Source organism: Chelmon rostratus, chromosome 10, assembly GCF_017976325.1.
Source record: "Chelmon rostratus isolate fCheRos1 chromosome 10, fCheRos1.pri, whole genome shotgun sequence".
Lineage (NCBI taxonomy): Eukaryota > Metazoa > Chordata > Actinopteri > Chaetodontiformes > Chaetodontidae > Chelmon > Chelmon rostratus.
The window spans coordinates 230,970-250,681 of NC_055667.1; the positions used below are offsets into that span (position 1 = coordinate 230,970).

The 19,712-nt window shown below is 42.2% G+C and overlaps 1 protein-coding gene across 1 annotated transcript; it reads right to left on the reverse strand.

Moving 5' to 3' along the window:
- Positions 1-228: 228 nt before the first annotated feature.
- LOC121613379 (solute carrier family 2, facilitated glucose transporter member 1-like) lies at positions 229-11,271 on the reverse strand. The gene is made up of 10 exons (XM_041946752.1): positions 11,123-11,271; positions 10,211-10,303; positions 7,910-8,070; positions 7,574-7,814; positions 3,315-3,477; positions 2,842-3,029; positions 2,066-2,170; positions 1,865-1,966; positions 1,574-1,777; positions 229-1,433 (listed from the first exon to the last, which is right to left on the reverse strand). Exons 1-10 carry the CDS (start codon positions 11,138-11,140, stop codon positions 1,227-1,229), a joined length of 1,482 nt encoding a protein of 493 aa, XP_041802686.1. The 5' UTR covers positions 11,141-11,271; the 3' UTR covers positions 229-1,226.
- Between the last annotated feature and the right edge of the window lie 8,441 nt (positions 11,272-19,712).

Consider the following 19,712-nt stretch of genomic DNA (forward strand, 5'->3'; position numbering starts at 1 on the left):
GGGGCTTGCATTCTGTCCCCATAAGGAATGCGAGTCCCCATAATGTGACTGTTTTGACAGATTTAGTGTATGTCCCCCAAGCATGTGTAATACACATCCACAAACACATGTACACACACATGCAGAGAGCTGTTATCAAAAAAAGTATCTTAGTCATAATTGTAAGAAATTCAAGTTTCAAGCCAAATGTAGTGTAAATTTTAATAATATTTTCAGAAAATTGGAAAAACCGTAACATGTGTTTCCATCCACGCCTGTTCTGTGAGTATGGGTTCATTGTTTGATGGAGATAAACAGAAGCTGGAGCTCATTCTCCAGTCGTTGCCATTGCTGAAGAAGACAGATGATGTCATTAAAAGATCTCAAGTTAAAACTGTTTTCAGCTTTTTACTGGAAGTGACCACTTTTAAAGTCACATGTTTCTTCATAGTCATCATTTATTCACTAAGTCTTTGAACATACAGTGTTTTCAGTCAGGGTCTTTTTTTAGGCATAAATTGAATATGCACATAAAACAGGTGGGTGGAAATAAACTTATAGTTCTAAATGAGTTATTATGAGTTTAAAATTTCAAATTAAGTCTCATAGTCATGACATAGAAAGTCAAAATTACACAGCAAAGTTTTTCCAGAACCAGTGAAACCCCTTAATCACTGTTTACCCTTTACCCTTATCAGTGTTGCACCAATGCTTACTGGTGCTCTCTATTATTGTGACTTTTTCACAGTGACCTTGTGGGAAACAGAGAACATTAATATCCATTTAATATAAGCAGTCCATCAAATGCTTCAATATGATCATTTTAACTCCAATATAGAAAATGGAACCACTTACCACACATGACAAAAGAAATTGAGAGTTTCATATTATGTACAAATTTTCAGTTTTCTATTTTGAATTAGAATGTTGCTACTTAATTTAACTCCACATTTTTAATAATCCCACCTTATTTTTTTTCTGCTGCAGTACATCCTAGCATCTCACAGACTCAATTTACTCACTTCCAGGATTTTAACAGCCTGTGCTGAAACACAAAATATCTAACAGGGAATTTCTCAGGTCATCCATCTTTACTACAGTCTGTGTGAAAACTGAACCTCTTCTGTAATACTGATCCTAACATTCTCTTATGGGATATCTGAGACATGACGGTAGTGTTCTAAAAGTGTGTCCAAAGTGTAACAGGTAGCTTTGATGCATGTTAGTGTCTGCATGAATGGCAGTTTTCAAAGGTCAGGGTCATCCCCCCTGAGAGTGTTGAACTCTTCAGGGGCTGAGTACTTGTCAGCACCTTGACCAGGAGACTGGCGGAAACCTGCTGCAATCTCATCAAAGGTGCGGCCCTTGGTCTCTGGCACCTTGAAGTAGGTGAAAACGAAGAAGCCAAGCAGCAGGATTGTGAAGATGATGAAGACATAGGGGCCCAAGAGTTGCTGCAGGGACATCAAAGGCATAACATGACTTCCTGTTAATGATGGACACAAGCTACAGCATGTAGTCAACAGAATGAACTGAAGATAAACTGAGGATAGATATACAATGCCAAGGTAGTTTTTAATCAAAGCTGCCTTACCTCAACATACTGGAAGCACATCCCCACTAAGAAGTTGGCAGACCAATTGCAGAAACCAGCAACTGCAATGGCAGCAGGCCGGGGCCCCTGACTGAAGAGTTCAGCCACAATGAACCAGGGGATGGGGCCAGGGCCAATTTCAAAAAAGGCTACAAAACTGAAGATGGCCACAATGCTGACATAGGACATCCATCTGAAGTGGTCCTGAGGAATACAGCGCACCACAGAGACTTTCAGTCATTTTTTTAAACAAATGTCATCGATTTTGAAAAGGTGATCTCAAACACTTACCAACAGCGCCATGGCAACAGTCAGAAAAACTGCTGAGAGTGCCATCCCCATCAAACCAGTGAGATGAAGTGGCCTCCTGCCCATACGCTCTACCACAAACAACTGCATGTGGGAGAAAGTACCTTACTACAAAGTAAAGGCATAATGTTGACAAATCATGGATGTTTTTTTTTGTTTTCAAATGGTTCTTTTGTGACTTACAGAAACCACAGTGAAGGCGGTGTTGACCACTCCTGCACCAATGGTTGCATAGGCAGGCTGGGACACTCCTGCTCGCTCAAAGATCCCAGTCGAGTAGTAAAACACCTGAGAATGATGACATGACACAAGACTCAGTTACTTTACATTTGCTAGAATTCGTGTTAGTGAGTGTATGCTGCTCTTTAGGACTTTAGACTGGAGACGTGAACTCAGAATTGAACTCACTAGAACTACTGTAAAAAAATAAAATAAAATAAGATAGATAGATAGATAGATAGATAGATAGATAGATAGATAGATAGATACTTGAGTATCTAAAGACTCAATGCGAGACATGAAAATAAAGAAAAAAATTGCACTACCATGTCATCCCTTCATCCATCAGCTTCAGCTTGTCTGACTCTGAATACTGGTGGCAGCAGGCTAAGCAAGGTGACCCAGATGACCTGCCTAGAATACCTCCACAGGGAGGTGCCCTGTCTATTGCAATCCATCATTATGTTGCAGCAAAGAATAATCCCATGCAGATGAATGTTTATGGATTTTGCATGCATGTACTGTCTGTATCAAGAAGTACACGAAGACAAGTCATAGCACTGAGCTTAATCTGCCTCCAGAGTACAAAGAATCTAGTACAGGAAAATCTACGATACAAACTATCAAATATATACTTCCCTCTGATACATACAGTTGTTAGCTTGACCTGCATTAGACTGTACCAGGAGTAGACCTTAATGAAAAGGACACAATGGTTCCTCTTTGGTCTTTTTACTTACAGCATTGATTCCAGACAGCTGCTGTGAGAGGTGCAGCATGATCGCCACAAAGATAGGCTGGCGGTAAATGGGCGAGCGAAACAGCTCAGGGATGGTCACCTTCTTCTCCCGCATCATCTGCTGGCTCTCCTCCTTCATCTCCTGCATGTCCTCACCCACTTCATCAGTGCCCCGCAGTTTCATCAAGACTGGAAGACAGTAGTTCAGTTGTATGTCAGCCTGGAATGGGATTTCTAAAACTGCCACAAATTGAGGTTGCCAGGTTAGCCTGGCTATGTGTGACTATGTGTGATGAAAAGATGAGGTACTAACCAACCTTTCTGGAAGCACTGGTGCCAGTTAATTTCGCTGTAGTAACATGTGACTTGTGTGTTTTAACAGTGAACATCATGACTGCTATTATTTGTTTATGCATGTGTTTTTTGTGAAATGTCTGTATGGAAAATGTGTGTATTCAAGTGTGTGTATCTCACTGCTGCGGGCTTTGCTCTCCTCGTTGCAGTTAATGAGGAGGTACCGGGGGCTCTCAGGGCAGAGGGGCAACAGGATGGACTGCAGCACAGCCGGCAGCAGAGTGAAACCCAAGAGGAGAGGCCAGAGGGAGGCATTTCCCATAATGGATTCAATCCCAAAGATCTATGCAACACACACAGCATACTGCTTACATACAACACTGTACAGTACACTGAACATTATACTGTATATGTTATAGGTCATGACCAAATTCACAGGAATATTTTTTAACACCAATGTAACCAATGTAGCAATGTACACCAGTGTGCATCATGACTTTCAGACGGAGCTACCCTTTCTACATTTAAGAGTAGGCTTAAAACTTTCCTTTTTGAAAAGCTTACAGTTGGGGCTGGCTCAGGCTTGCCTTGGACCAGGCCCTAGTTATGCTGCTATAGGATCAGACTTTCAGGAGACTCCCAGTGACACACCAAGCTCCTCTGTTCTTCTCTCCCTCTCCATCTGTTTGCATTCATGTCTCACCACAGCATGTTACTAACTTGGCTTCTTCCCTGGAGTCTTTGTGCTTTCTTGTCTCGCAGGCTCCCATGGATAGTGGTTGAACCTGCCTTGTAAATTATAGCTACATCTCCTGCCATGGCCCTGCTGACATCCATAGTCAGATCCATAGTGTTGTATTATGGACATATATCTGTTACTAATATGAACATATATCACAAGTACATACATAAACAGATCATGTATATACATATAGTTAATGGTCTATTAATAGTGCAGTCATTGTTACTGCCATTGCATTTCTGTCCACCTCTCGACCCTTCCCTCTCTTGCCTTCTGTCTCTCTCTGTCTGTTTATCTCTTTAACCCAAGTGGTCAAGGCAGATTTAGCAGTTTCAGCTTCACCAGTCAGCCTGACAGCTTTTTACAAATGTCTCATCAATCAGTAATAACCTTCAGTATCAGGTTGGTTTGGGTCACTGTCCAACATCCATCGCAATCTGCTAAACAAAATCATAGCAAAGAACAGTAAAATAATTTGATTAGAGCTGGAACCACTCATCAGCATTTACATCAGCAGGACTAAATTAAAAGGAACACAAATAGCTTCAGACACCACTCACACACTTCACAGCCAATACAGTCTTCTAGCCTCAGGTCAGAGATACAGATCACTCACATTCAGGACCAAGAGAGCCCATCGAGTTTTGTGCCTGCATTTATTAGGTTTCTGTATAATTTTGTAACATACTCTTTTAATGTTTATTACCCAGTCATGTATTGTGCTTTGCTAAACTTTTTGACTTACTGTTGGACTGCTGCTGCCATGTGTGTGTGGTACATTGTGTTGTGCTGTGTTGCTGGGTATGTGAATTGTACACACATTGATGCTCTGCATAAATGAAGTTCCTAACGGATTGATAAAGTGGTATGTGTTGTGGTCTAAAGTGAGAGGGGAGATTGCAGCACTCAAATGGGATTCTTTGTGCACATACAGTATGGTTGCTATACCACTTACTTACAACTGCTGGCAAAGTTGCCTTAGATACACAATTAGGCAAAGTTGCCTTAGATACACAATAATATAAACTGCATTTTTTTAGGGGGTGGACCACCTGCTAAACAGCTGTCTTAGGTAGCAGAGACTGTATTGAATATTCTTGGACAGTAAGAAGGAAGGAAGGCACAGACAGTTCAATGATTCAGCTGATGAAAACCTTGTCAGGTAGGACCAGCTGGTTTTCATCGACCAATAGACAGATCAAAAGAATATGAAGAATAATTTTAATTTAAGGTATAGGACGTATGGAGGCAATTTCGTATATTTCTCTACATGCTCATTGCCATGGTGATATTCCGTGAAATGAACGAGAAAAAAAAAAGTGTGTGTTAATAAAGTGTGTGTTTTTTTGGTGCGCCAACATTATCCCTGCTGGACAAAAAATTGAGAGATTGAGATGAGCATCCTCAGACAGCACAAGAACCCTATGTCTACAGGAGGAGTACTACAAATTAAAACTGAGCTCCTGAAAAAACAAATTACATGACAAATAGAAATGATGCATTTATGGGTCAGACATGGGTTTTTTACAGCATGCTTTTAATGTATGCCAAATAAGACTGTATGATATACTGCTTCAATAGGGTCACCAGTTAATATATTTATATGACTGCAACTTGCCCAAAATGCAAATATGAAAATTGCGCTCCATGCTTGTGATGGGGAAACCAGTGTTTATTATGTTCATTAGGTAGTTGGTATTTCAACACACCCTTGTGTTCAGGCTAACCCATCCCAACTCCTTCCTGATTAATCAGAGGGCATTTAAGAATCAAGAAGATTCAAGAGAATCAAGAATCCTTTTATTGTCATTGAGCATGTCAAATTTGCATTGCAGCAAGTAAAGATAAGGGAAAGTAAAGATAAGGGAATAAAATCACCATCATTCCGGTATCGAAGAAGACATCCATCACCTGCCTGAATGACTACCGGCCTGTTCCTCTGACCCCGGTAATCATGACCTAGACAGCCTTCAGTTCGCCTACAGAGGGAATCGGTCCACAGAGGATGCTGTCTCCATCACCCTGCACACAGCCCTGACCCACCTGCAGCAGCCCAACACCTACGTCAGGATGCGTAGGTGTTGGGCTCCCCCTCCCTCCCCCCCGAACAGCTTTTTCAGCAACAGACTGCTGAATCCACTCTGTAAGAAGGAACGCTACCGCAGGTTCTTCACTCCAACAGCCATCAGGTTATTCAACTCAAACACTGTATAATGTAGCACTATGTTCACACACATACTGTTTTTTTTTTCTTTGCACTAATGTAAAACATCCTTCTGGGGGGCAGTCGTGGCCTAGAGGTTGGAGAAGCAGCTTGTGACCGGAGGGTCGCCAGTTCGATTCCCCCCACCGGACTGGCAGAGAAACTTGGGTGTGGTGGAGTATTCACTCCCCCCCTCCATTAGCCGGCTGATGTGTCCTTGAGCAAGGCACTTAACCCCCCAATATGCTCCCCGGGTGCCTGATGCAGCAGCCCACTGCTCCTGTGTGTCTCATTGCATGTTGCATGTGCATGTGTGTGTTTCAGTAAATCAGCGATGGGTGAAATGCAGAGACTAATTTCCCAGTTTGGGATTACTAGAGTGAATAAAATAAAAAAAAAAAAAATTTAAATTAAATTCTACCTCATACATGCTATAACAGCAACAACGAACTAATTATCTCTGTTAACGTCTCCAACCTCTTCCCCAGCCTGGTTAGTGCCCCTGTCTGCCTCAGGTGTTCAACCAACCAAGTCCGTGGCATCTGCATTACCAGCTGCATGCATGCTGGTAAGAGAGTCATATTCCACAAACCCTACAGCCTTTCACTGATGAGCCGGAAAAATGTCGTGGGTTCCTTCTGCAGTTCTCTGTGATTTTAGGGTTAGGGTCTGGGACAATCTGCGCCCTCATCCCTATCAAAGTCCAGACTACAAATTCAGGCAGCCTTCTGCTATCAGACTATTCCTCTCCAAGCTGTAGTTGATTCAGTGGCTGAAGCTCATGATTTGGTCGGGATTGGATATCTAACTGCACACAGGGAATCACATTTTGAGAATAGGAGCCTTTCTAGTTTCCAAATTGCCTTTGGTTGAGCTTTTATATAGTCTCCGAGTGTGAGCTCTAGTCTTTCCAATTTCTCTCAATTTGTTGTTTGGATGTGTTTCAGTGCAGTGCTTCTACTGCAGTGAACCGATCTACTGCCTCGTCCATATGGGAGCTTTAGTCTACAGAGTTTCCCTTCTATGTCTTCCACCGTAGCCTTAATTTGTGTCATGCTCAACATTCTGCATGAAAACACATATTGCTCTTAACTCTGAGGCAAGAAGACTCAATGTGGGCTCACTGGTGGCCTGTTAATGAAGGTATCCATTTTCTTGCTAGCCAGCTCTAGCCAGCTGCATCAGTGATGAACCTTTTGAGATTCTTCTGAGGTTTCTGACTTTCTTGATTGGGCATTAATATTTTTGGTTGTGTGCGGTGGTAAATTGTTCTTGTTGTCACCCACTATACCTTATGTTCATTTTTCAGTGTTGGGCTTCGCATAGCAGTTTTCTAAGCTGCCATTTCCCACATGCACTGAAATGCACTGTCAGTATGAAGCTTTAAATGGTGCTACTATCACACTATACTGAGTTTTCTCATTTCTCATTGCTAACGATACTGAAAGTGGGGAAGGAAGAGGGTAATCATGATTCAAGAGTTAAGGATCTCACCTGTGCCATGAGAATGCCAATCACTACACCAAGCTGATGCAGAGTTCCTAATGCTCCACGGAGAGATGTGGGGGAGATTTCCTCAACATAAATGGGCACAAAGCCAGTGGAGAGGCCAGAGTAGACACCCACTATGAAACGTCCAATGATGAGCATCTCAAAGGAAGCAGCCAGCTTGGAAAAGCCCATAAACACAGCAGCAATAAAGGCGAGGACATTGGCTATGAGCATGGAGTTCCTCCTTTAGAGAAAATAAGGGCATTCGTTAATGGTTAATTTTGTAATTTTTAAAGGAAGGTGTGATAAATAATGCTGTTATTTATGGGGATTTTTTACCTGCCAAAGCGGTTGACAAAGAGGCTGACAGAGAAGGAGCCCAGCATTCCTCCCACAGAGAAGATGGCCACAGAGATTGACCATAGAGCTGTTACAGTGGTCCAAGAGATGGGCTCTGAAAACCTGCTAATCCACGTCTCATTGTAGAAGCTCTCAATGATCTAAAGCACAAAACAATATACAGTTGGCTCAGGAATAAACAATTGAAAAAATACCATTTAAACTTGCTTGTCTCCTCTTCATGACATGAGACTAACAATTGCAAATGCACTGCAGAGAAACACAGAGGGAGAGAGACGGAAGTTCTCAACATCCCCTCTGTAAATGCACTTATTGTGGTGTGACCTCTTGTGTTTAATTTCAGTAAAGTTGGAAAGATATTCACAGACTCGAAGTCTCTAAGATTTGCTAGTCTCTAAGCCTTTTGCATATTGTGGGGAAATTTTTATTGGGAAGAATATTTAAGAACTTCACTATCATTCAGTGTAGTGCCACAAAAATCTCTTCACATATCAGGGGTCTCCTGTTGGTTATACTACAACATTTAGTTTGGAAACATGCTTCTACATAATGGCATAATTGGCAGTCTGCCTCCCCTTTTCCTTGTGTCTCTGTTTTCTTTTTGCCTGTGTGTGTGTCTCCCTCTGTCTGTGTGTGGGTGTGTGACCTGTCCACACCTCTGTCTCATCACCTGAGCACACCTGACACTCATCTGACAATTACCCACCTGCTGTCCTGTATTTAAACCCCTAGCTCTGCACCCAGTTTTCATTCAATCATCTGTTGTGAACAGTGATAACTGTCAACTCCAATTTCTAGTAGCCTGTTTGTACGGTTGCTTGCCAGCATTCCTGACTCTCCTGTTTCTCGCCTGCTTCAGGTTTATTCTGAGCCTTGCTCTGGAGTTTTGTGTGAATCCTTCTATGGTGAGAACTAAGTCTGGAGTCTTCACCTGCTTGCCTGTTCTCTGTTTAAGATAACTGTTGTATTGTCTGATTCATCTGTTTCACGTTTCAAGATTGGAAATTGTTTAATTAAAAGACATTGTTCATTTCAAACTTTCCTGTCTCAGTGTCTGTATGCAGCATTCTGGGTCCTAGCTTGGAAAAAAACATGACAGTGAAGTGTCAACAAAATCACTTCTGACACATTTGGTGTCCTGCTGGTGATACAACACCACTTAGTTTGGGGAAAAAATGCTTTTGCATAATTTTTGGATTTTGTATTGGGAAAAATATTCAGTAACTTTGCATGTACAGTGTGGTGCCATGAAAGTAAATCACTTTAGTTTGGAAAATGTCTGAGCTACAGGAGAACAACACCTGTCAAATGTGATTGTATATATTTTCACTCATTGGTCATAAAAGAAATGGACACTATTTCCTTAAAATTATTTTTTTTAAGACTGCACCATTAAACACCATAAAGTGATATTCAGAGTGAACCCCACTTTTCAACTACTGATTAAAAGAAACTTTCATTCTTCTTAGAAGAAGCAGAAGCCTAAGATGTATTGTGTGTTTGAATCTGTATGTCAGTTGATGAAAGTAACCTAAACCAATGCTCTAATATGTGAAAAATAGAACATTTTTTAAATGGTCTTAATGGTAAATGAATTCTGCTTAAAATGAAACAATTAAGCAAAAAATTATTTAAATATCAGGAATTTCCTGCTGTTTGACGTGAATTTGGCGCCACTACATTTTATCTAAAAAAAAATATTAAGACCATTAAATATGGAGACATTTTCCTAGTATAACAACCCGGAGACCATTGACGTGCTAAGGCAGGCATGTCGAACTGATTCCATAAAGGGCCGTGTGGCTGTAGGTTTTTCTTCCAACCAAGGAGGAGCACACCTGGCTGGAATCAACTAATCAGCTGACCCCAGTCTTTAGCTGATAACTAAGTGATCCCTTGATGTTGATTGGTTGGCCTGGTGTGCTCCTCCTTGGTTGGAACGAAAACCTGCATCCACACCGCCCTTTATGGAATCGATTTGACATATATGTGCAAAGGGATTTTGGTGACACTACAGTGTTTAAGAGTGAAGTTCTTGAATACTTTTACCAATATATTTACAGCATCAAAGAGCCGACAAGAATTCCAGGTACAAATTGCATATCAATACAAGGTGAATGTGGGGTCTTACTTACTTACTGATGCATAGCCTGAAAGTGACCATAACTACAATACTAAAACCTTTAATCCTCTGTTTTTCTGTTATGTTTTCTTTGAAGTGACCATACACTATAGCATCAGCAAAGCACCAATATATGAAAATGGCAACAGAATACTTACATTCTGAGGAGCATTGATGACACCAGTGTTGTAGCCAAACTGGAAAGAGCCAATCGTAGCTGTCCCAACAGCCATCATCAGATGGGGTGTCACCTGTTTTTTTTTATACAGAAACAGATAAAGGTCTACATAAATCAAGACATTAAACACATGTGTGGCAAAGGACTCAAAGTTTAAAATCAACTGTATTACCTTTCCTACACATACACACAAACACAGAGAGAGATTTTACAAAACGTGGCCCTGCCCAATTAAATTGGTTGACAATTACCACCCAATACAACATACAAAACCTAAAAAACCTATGATTTGCTTATAAAATAGTAGATGATAACTGATAGAATTACACAACTGAACAAACAGTACTTAAAATTACAAGCAGAAAATTCATAATGCATTGTTAATAATTCATGCTATAATATAATTGATGGGCCACATACTTCTGCATTTTGAGTTGCTTTTGGATGCTTTAAGTAGGCCTAAATTTAGCTGATAATACTTCTTTACACAAGTGTAAAGCAGGTAGCTGTGGATTTTTCAAATAAAACTGCAAAAAAACATTCCTTCAATGAATCATTGAAGGTGTAAACAAAAATAAAAGTGCATACTATTATATACTGTAGAACTGGGATATAGCCAAAACAGGCTGTGATCTCCTCCCATGGTGTCCTTCTAATGAGGCATAAATAAACAAGTAAAGAAAGAAATACATGGTGTGGGCTCTTGTGTGCGCTCTGCAGTGACCATTCATTTGGCCTGTTATCAGATATTATTATTGCTCAGTATGACCTTGTCTTATGTACTGTAAGAAGGCCCTGCTATCACCTGCCTTACATAACTTGACAGACTTGAGGTCCAACAGCAGACTAGTCAGTTTCTAGCATTGCCATGTACTGATCACAAAGCATTTACCTTGCCACTGCTCTCCATCCTGGCTGCTTGGATAACTCACAAACTCCGGACTTCACGTCTGCAGTATGAAAGAATCCGGATCGATAGTATATTCTACATTCTACCAATACAATAATTTAGTCCCACATCAATGTAAACAGATCTTTCTCAGTTTCTCCCTCCATTCACCTGCTGCAGTAAGCAGCTTAATGACGTCAGCACTAAGTGGATCTTCATGACCTGGTCCCTCCTGTGGAGCAGGAGATCACTGCACTGATTGGCTGAGAAGAAAACACAGCAAGCAAGAAAAATGTGTATCGTCAGAGTGGTAATCCCTTAACAGATTAATAATCCTGAGTTCAGTATTATATATGAATCAAATATTAATAAAAAACATTTAATGGAACGCTTGCTTAAAATATAAGAGGCACTAAAAGCACATAGAAGGAGGACAAACACTTTAAAACAATATTTTTCCAAGCTTTCTGACATACATGCCATACATTTTTAAAACAATTTGGAAAATGACAAAATTCAAGCAAATAAATGAACTCTTGTCATTATTTCCGTGCATATAGGCTCTGTTTAAATAAGTATGAAATTCAACATTTGGCAACAATTTTTCCATTTAACTCCAAAATCATGGCTGGTTTAAACTGTTAGAGGGTCCTCTGCAAATATGTGCTGTTTTGGCCACAGTTCAACCACAGCTTAATGATGCTGGGCGTAGTTAATCCCCCTAGTCAATCCAGCCCTGCAGAGGCATAAATGTAAAACATGTTGAATTGCCATAAAGCATGTTGTCCCCTAACACTGATATAGTCCTCTTATGAGTTGATCAGCAAAGCATACCTTTTGCTACAACACTACAACAATAATAAACATTATAGGACTGGATTGTCACATTAGTAAGCTATTATTAGTTGTAGTGCGTTACGTGTGTTTTATGATATGTGAATTGCTGCTGCAATTATCCATCTATCTAGTTAAATAACATAACATAAAATGTTTTTTGTTTTACATTGAGTATATTGAAGGGGAAGTTCACTGAATTTACACACAGTAAAAGTCAGCTGACTAGTGATGAGAAGTACTATTCAGCTTCTCAAACCGTACAGGGAGAAAAGAAGTGTCAGTTCCAAACGTGTGGAGTTTGGATCTAAAGAAAGAGTTATGAGAAAAGAGCCACAAGTGTGTAAAGGTGTAATATTAAATTAGTGTAATACCCCTGTAATGCACCATTTGAAGTTAAAGATTTTTTTTTTATTAATCAGTTTGTTAATGGATCCACTGTTGGAATGACAAAGGTCAACACAAAGGTCAAATCCTTTAAGTAACAACCAGGACAAGTTCTCAGTAGAAATTCTAGAATTAAAAAGGTTATTACATGTAGTGAGTGTCATGACATAACACAGAAAAACAAAATAATACTGGTATACCGCAAATGAACACTTTGGTAAACGCACTAATTCAATGTAGCTACACAGTAATGGTTGTGAACAACATGTTGTTTGATTAGTACCATATCGTTAGTTCAGGTTCATATATTAGGTACCTGGAAAAGCAGGTCTCGATAGTGTGTGTGTGTCCATCTATGTTTGTGTGTGTTTATAAGTGTGAGTGTATGTGCATGCAGCTACGTGTGCCTAACTGTGATTTCTGTAACATGGTGTTTTCAGCATGAATACTCAGATTGTTACAGCCCTACCAGCTAGTCATCCACTCAGTGGATGTATAAATCCATGCCGATGCTGACCTGATGCTGTGGCCATTTTGTATATGTCATGACCCGTGCCTTGCACGTCGGTTTTTGTTAAGTGTTCTCTTGTTTATTTTGCCTCATTCAGTTTGTAAGTGTTCATTGTAGTGTCTTCTTTGTTCATGTTCGTTTCTCTGTTCTACTCTGTGTATTCCTAATGTCTTCTAGTCATGCCATGTTTTATGTGCTTGAGTCCTGTCTTAGTCTATAGTCATGCCACGTTTTATGTAAGAGAGTTTTTGTATTGTCTTAGTCTCAACCCTTGCCTTGTCTTGTTTGTATATTTGTTAAGTTTCCCATTGTGTCTTGTCTTTGCCTGGTTTTGGTTACTTCCTGTTTTATTTTGAAGGTCCATCTTATGTGTCTTTGTGTTGCTTTACTTCCTGTGTTTTCCCTCCCGTGTGATTGTCTGATCGTTTCCACCTGTGTGTCATTAGTGTTTCCCCCTTGTGTATTTAAGTCCGTGTCTTCCCTTTGTCCTTGTCGGGTCATCGTCTGAGATACCAAAGTCATAGTCCAAGTCTGACAGTCATAACTCTACTGCAAACTTTGCGAATTTCTCCTTGGAGATAAATAAACTATCTACTGAGCCATGTATTCCTACAGCTCTGACTTCATGAGCCTCTTTAATGATAAGATTTTCATTATTAGAGACAAAAGTCATCACCTCTTGTCGTCAACAGGTTACTGATTAGACCAACTAACTTCATCATTGTCTTCATCTGAAACATCCACCTGTCTTAGACCTCATCCCAGCTAGGCCACCTAATAAAGGTTTTGCCTTAATTGGCACTTTTTTATTAGATATGATCAACGCTTATCAACGGGCTATGTACCACAGTCCTTTAGAAGATGCTGTTATTAAACCTAATCTTAAAAAGCCTACCTCAGAAACCCATGGGTTTTAGTCAATTATAGACCTATATCTTGCCTCCCATTTCTCTCTACAATCATTGAAACAGCAGTTGCTAATCAGTTGTGACTTTTTATATAACAATAGTTTATTTGAGTTTTCAGTCCGGATTAAGAGTGCATCATAGTACAGAGACAGCAGTGGTTACAAAATTAGAAATGACTGTCAAATTACACCAGACAAAAGACTTTGTAGTCTCTGTAGTGTTGCATTTGACACCATTGATAATGACATCGTATTACAGACTGGAACATTTAAGTGGCACTAAAGGAAATGCCCTCATATGGTTTAAATCCTATTAATGAGATCAACTTCAGTTTGTACATGTTAAAGACAATTCCTTTGTTCATACCAAAGTTAGTTATGGAGTTCCACAAGGTTCTAGGCTTGGACCAATTTAATTAATCCTAAATATGTTTCCTTTAGGCAATATTGTAAGGAAGCACTCCATAAATTTGCATTGCTATACAGATGGCACCTATCATATTTATCAATGAAGCCATGTGAAACCAATCAACTAAACTTCGAACATGTCTTCAGGACTTGGATAACCGGCACTGTTTTGCTACTTAACTTGGACAAAAGTGAAGTTTTAGTACTTGTCCCTAAACACCTTTGAAACTCATTATCTAATGATATAGCTACCCTGGCAGCTGGGTGTTATCGGGACATGTCCTTTAACTCCAATATTAAACAAATTTCAAGGACTACCCCTTTTCACCTATATTACATTGCAAAAATGGGACACTTCCTCAATTCTAAAAACAATGCAGAACAACTAATTCACACATTTATTAGGCTGGTTTATTGCAATTCTTTATTATTAGGCTGCCCCACTGGGTCACCACAGACTCTCCAGCTGGTCCAAGATGCTGTAGCACATGTTCTGTCAAAAAGTAGAAAAAGAGACCATATTTCTCCCGTATTAGCCTATCTGCACTGGCTCCCTTTACAATCCAGAATATAATCACTACACTACTAGACTAGACCCACTGATAAACATGTCCCATGCCCATTGTGTTTCTCATATTTCTTTATCAAACCTTGCAGTCTTGAACCTCGTGTAACGTTGTCACTGAGCAGTCATGCCTATCATCTTGCCTTCTCCCTTTCTCCTCCCTCTTCCCCTCTCATGCTCTCTCTCTCTCTCTCTCACACACACACACACAGACACGTGCAACACACTTGCTTGCTGCCTTTACGTTTGCTAGTGTAGTTGCTTGTGTTACAGCTGCTTGTGTTATAGTTGTAGTTAGACAATTGATGTTTATTGCCTGAAGAATAATTGGTTGCTGATCAGTATTGCTGGAGTAAATAAATGCTATTATACAGTTAAAGAGCAGTTTGTGATTATTTGTACATTTCTGTGTTGGTAACAGCTGGTTGTGACAATCAGTGCTCTGATTTAACCCTTCTCTGTTCACCTGATCGGACAGGATCCCAGTCGTACTCAGGGCGGATCTCATCCACCCCCGGTGCCTTGCCACCTAGGAGCTTCCGAGCTACTTCGGTGACCTCAAACTGAGTGATGGATGAGCCAACCTCTGGGTCCCCAGCCCCTACTTCTTCTTCTTCCTCTACGGAAGGCATGGCAATGGGATTGAGGAGATCCTCAAAGTATTCTTTCCACCAACTGACAATACCCCAGTCAAAGTCAAAAACTCCACACCTCCACTGTAAACAGTATTGGCAGGGTACTGCTTCCCCCTTCTGAGGCGCTGGACGGTTTACCAGAATCCCTTTGTGGCCGACCTCCTCCTCCACTTTTCCCATGCCCGAGTTTTTGCTTCCACAACCGCCCGGGCCGCAGCACGCTTGGCCTGCCGGTATCCGTCAGCTGCCTCAGGAGTCCCACGAACCAGCCACGCTCGATAGGACTCCTTCTTCAGCTTGATGGCATCCCTTACTTCTGGTGTCCACCACCGGGTTCGGGGTTTGCCGCCATGACAGGCACCAGAGACCTTACTGCCACAGCTCCGAACAGCTGCATCAACAATGGAGGCGGAGAACATGGTCCATGTCTCCAACCTCCCTCAGGATCTGATCAAAGCTCTCCCGGAAGTGCAAGTTGAAAGCCCCTTTGACAGAGGGTTCTGCTAGACGTTGCCAACAGACCCTCACTACCAGTTTGGGCCTGCCAAGTATCTCCAGCTTTCTCCTCTGCCAGCGGATCCAACTCACCACCAGGTGGTGATCAGTTGACAGCTCAGTCCCTCTCTTCACTCAAATGTCCAAGACATATGGCCGAAGGTCAGATGACACAACCACAAAGTCGATCATTGACCTCATTGGCCGAGAGTGTCCTGGTGCCACGTGCACTTATGGACACCCTTAGGCTTGAACATGGTGTTCGTTGTGGACAAACTGTGACTAGCGCAGAAGTCCAATAGCAGAACACCGCTCGGGTTCAGATCGGGAAGGCCGTTCCTCCCAATCACGCCCCTCCAGGAAACACTGTTGCTGCCCACGTGAGTATTGAAATCCGCCAGTAGAACAATGGAGTCCCCAGTCGGAGCACTTTCCAGCATACCTCCCACGGACTCCAAGAAGGGCGGGTACTCTACCTGGGGCACCTGTCCCCATCCCCAACAAGACGTAGGGCAGCGACCCTCTCGTTCACCGGGGAAAACTCCAACATGGCAGCTAATGTGAGGAGCTATAAGCAAGCGCACACCAGCCCGCCGCCTCTCACCCCGGGCAACTCCAGAGTAGAAGAGAGTCCAGCCTCTCTCGAAGAGATGGGTTCCAGAACCCAAACCGTGCGTGGAGGTGAGCCCAACTATCTAGCCACTACCGCTAAACCTCCCGCAATAGCTCGGGCTCCTTCCCCCCCAGTGAGGTGACATTCCATGTCACCATTGCCAGATTCAGAGTCCAGGGATTGGGCTGTTGGGGCCCCTGCCCATGACTGCCACCCAAATCCCACCACATCGGCCCCTTCTGATCCCTCCTGTGGGTGATGGGCCTACTAGAGGGCTGGCCCACGTCGCTCCTTCGGGCTACGCCCGTGGGCAAAGACCCGGCCACCAGGTGCCCAGGCCTGGCTCCAGGGTGGGGCCCCGGTAAGGCCAGTCTGGGAGACCTAGTGGTCCTTGTTTTTATTTCTTTCATCGGGGGCTGTGGTACCGCTCTTAGTCTGACCCATCACCTAGGATCTGTTTGCCTTGACCCTACTTGGGGCAATAAGCCCCGGACAACATCGCTCCTAGGAGCATTCGAGTACTCAAACCCCTCCACCACAATATAGTGGCAGTTCAAATCTATTCAATTACACACAAAGCAGACATGGTTAGATTATGTGAACAACAGCAGAATAATTTGGGAAACAGCTTTGTCAGCGTAGGCTCTTGCTTCCAAACCCGATGACATATAACATGTTTCTGAAACAATTTGCCTTCATTTGATATTCAAGGATTCATTCTATTCTATTTCTTCTCTATTTTGTGTGTTTTACTCCTTTCAATAGTAGCAAGGCAGTTTGCAGCACTGGGGCTCCGCAGGGTACTGTGATGTCTCCTTTCCCTCTACACATCGGACTTTAGCTGAGTTAAAAATATGTTGATATGATGTTAATGTTAATATGCATGCATGCACATAACTAGTATGTACATGTGCGACAAATATCAATAATGCTGCATCAGTTCTGTCACTACTCTGCTTTTGTGCAACATTTTCTTATATGCGTGTTTCTTGTTAACACCCAGAGTACACATCGCTGTGCACAGCGCACACACTGTGCAAAATCAACTGATCTCAACTGATGCAGATTCAGTCACTCCTTGATCAAGTGACATTTGTCTGGCCTGAGTGGCATCGGACCTCGACTGATTTAAATACCCAGCGCAGCTAATACTCACCAGAATAACTCACTAAAATTATATGCACTTCTGCTATTAAGTCCAATTCAGTCTATTAATTTACGTCAATACGTGTGTTAATAGGCCAAATAACTTAAATAACAAGCTTGAAACGTATCCATCCCATTTTCCCCTTTATTGCTCTTTCTCCGTACATTACTAAGAAGAAATCTGAAGCTGCTTTTCTGAGAATGAGCTGCCAAACGTTTTTCTGAATAAATCAATAAAAACCCATTGATGGAAAGCTGTGATGAAGGGAGTTATTTTTTGTAATCATATTCAATAATATAACACTATACCTCACCTCTGGTAAGTGGCCCAGCCCTTCCAATATTTTTCTGTATGTGGCCCTCAGTGAAAAAAGTTTGGACACCCCTGATAAAGGACATTACTAAAGACTTTTTATGACTCTGAGGTTGCATCTGCAATCTTTTACGTAGCTCTGACAGGGACAGAAAAGACTTAATAAACTGGTCAGGAGAGCTGACTCTGTCCTAGACTGCCCTCTGGACAACACTGAGGATGTAGGTGAGAGCCTCTGATAAACCGCCTGTAAAAGTTTGCAAATCCAAGGAATTGCTGAACCTTTTTGCGGCTATTGGGAATAGGCCATTCCGTCACAGCGCTAACTTAAGTGCTTTGACATACAGCTGATGTTTAAGTAATCGTTGTAATAGTGTGGCAACTTGTTTTTTTGGGGGGGGTTTCAAGGTTGGGCGAGTAAATAACAATACCATCCAGGTAAACATACACAAACTGATCAATGAAGTCTCTTAACAAGTCATTTATCATAGCTTGAAAAACAGCAGGGGCATTGGTAAGACCGAAAGGCATAACAAGATACTCATAGTGTCCACTAGGTTTATTGAACCATGTTTTCTATTTGCCGCCCTCTCTTATTCTGACCAAATGGTATGCATTTCTGAGGTCTAGTTTAGTGAACACTTTTGCCTGTTGGAGCTGGTCAAGCACAGATGACATGAGGGGCAACGGATAACGATTTTTGATGGTAATGTCGTTTAAAGGGCTGTAGTCTATACATAGTCGGAGTGATCCGTCTTTTTTGGCCACGAAGAAAAACCCCGCTCTGGCCAGAGAAGATGATGGATGGATGAGCCCCGCTTTGAGAGAGGTTTGAATGTAATCATTCATAGCAGCTTTCTCTGGCCTGAAAACAGAGTACAGTCGACCCTTGGGAATAGTAGAACCGGGGATTAGGTCAATTGCGCAGTCATATGGTCTATGAGGAAGAAGGGACATGGCTTTGGTTTTACTAAATACTTCCTTGAGGTGGTGATAACAGGAAGGCACAGATTTCAGGTTGGCCTCTGGGTCTGTGGTAACATGAACAGAAAAATGGTTAATGGCAGGGTTGTAGTTAACGTGCACTGAGTTTGACTCACAGTGTTCGTGACAGTCCGGTCCCCACCCCAATATGTCTCCTGTCTTCCAGTCTAAATGTGGGTTATGCTTGCATAACCAGGTGTAGCCAAGAACTAGAGTCTGAGATGGAGACTGGAACAGTACAAAGTTGGTTATTTCCTTGTGACTCTGAATGTGCAACTCCAGAGGTTCAGTTGTGTGGGTTTTGGAAAACAGTTTTTTTCCGTCCAGAGCTCTGGCCATAACAGGGGAGTCTATCGGCTTAGACGGGTGAGTCCCAGCTTGGTAGCCAAGGACCAGGACATGAGATTTTCATTGGCCCCAGAGTCAATGAGTGCTTTGAGGTTAGTTGTAGTGTCGTGGTGTGTTACCTTGACTGAGGTGAGCACTCGTGAGGGGTGATCCGACGTGGTGCGCACGCCCCCTGGCCTGAGTCTCTTGGTCGGACATGAAGCGATGAGATGATCCAGTAAAAGCCCGCCCTTTCAGCAATCTCCTTCGACGTTCCTCTGGGTTCAGTCGTGCCAGGCCAAGTTGCATGGGTTCGGTATCTCCCCCCGAAGGTGGGAAGGGGCTGGGCTCAGGAAGCAGGGAGCGAGGCTCCGGCCAGCTGGGTTTCGGGGCGCGTGGGGATCTTTCCTCAGGGAGTCGGTTACCCCGACCCTGCTTGAGCTCTTGCATGTGGTTGTCGGTTCGAAT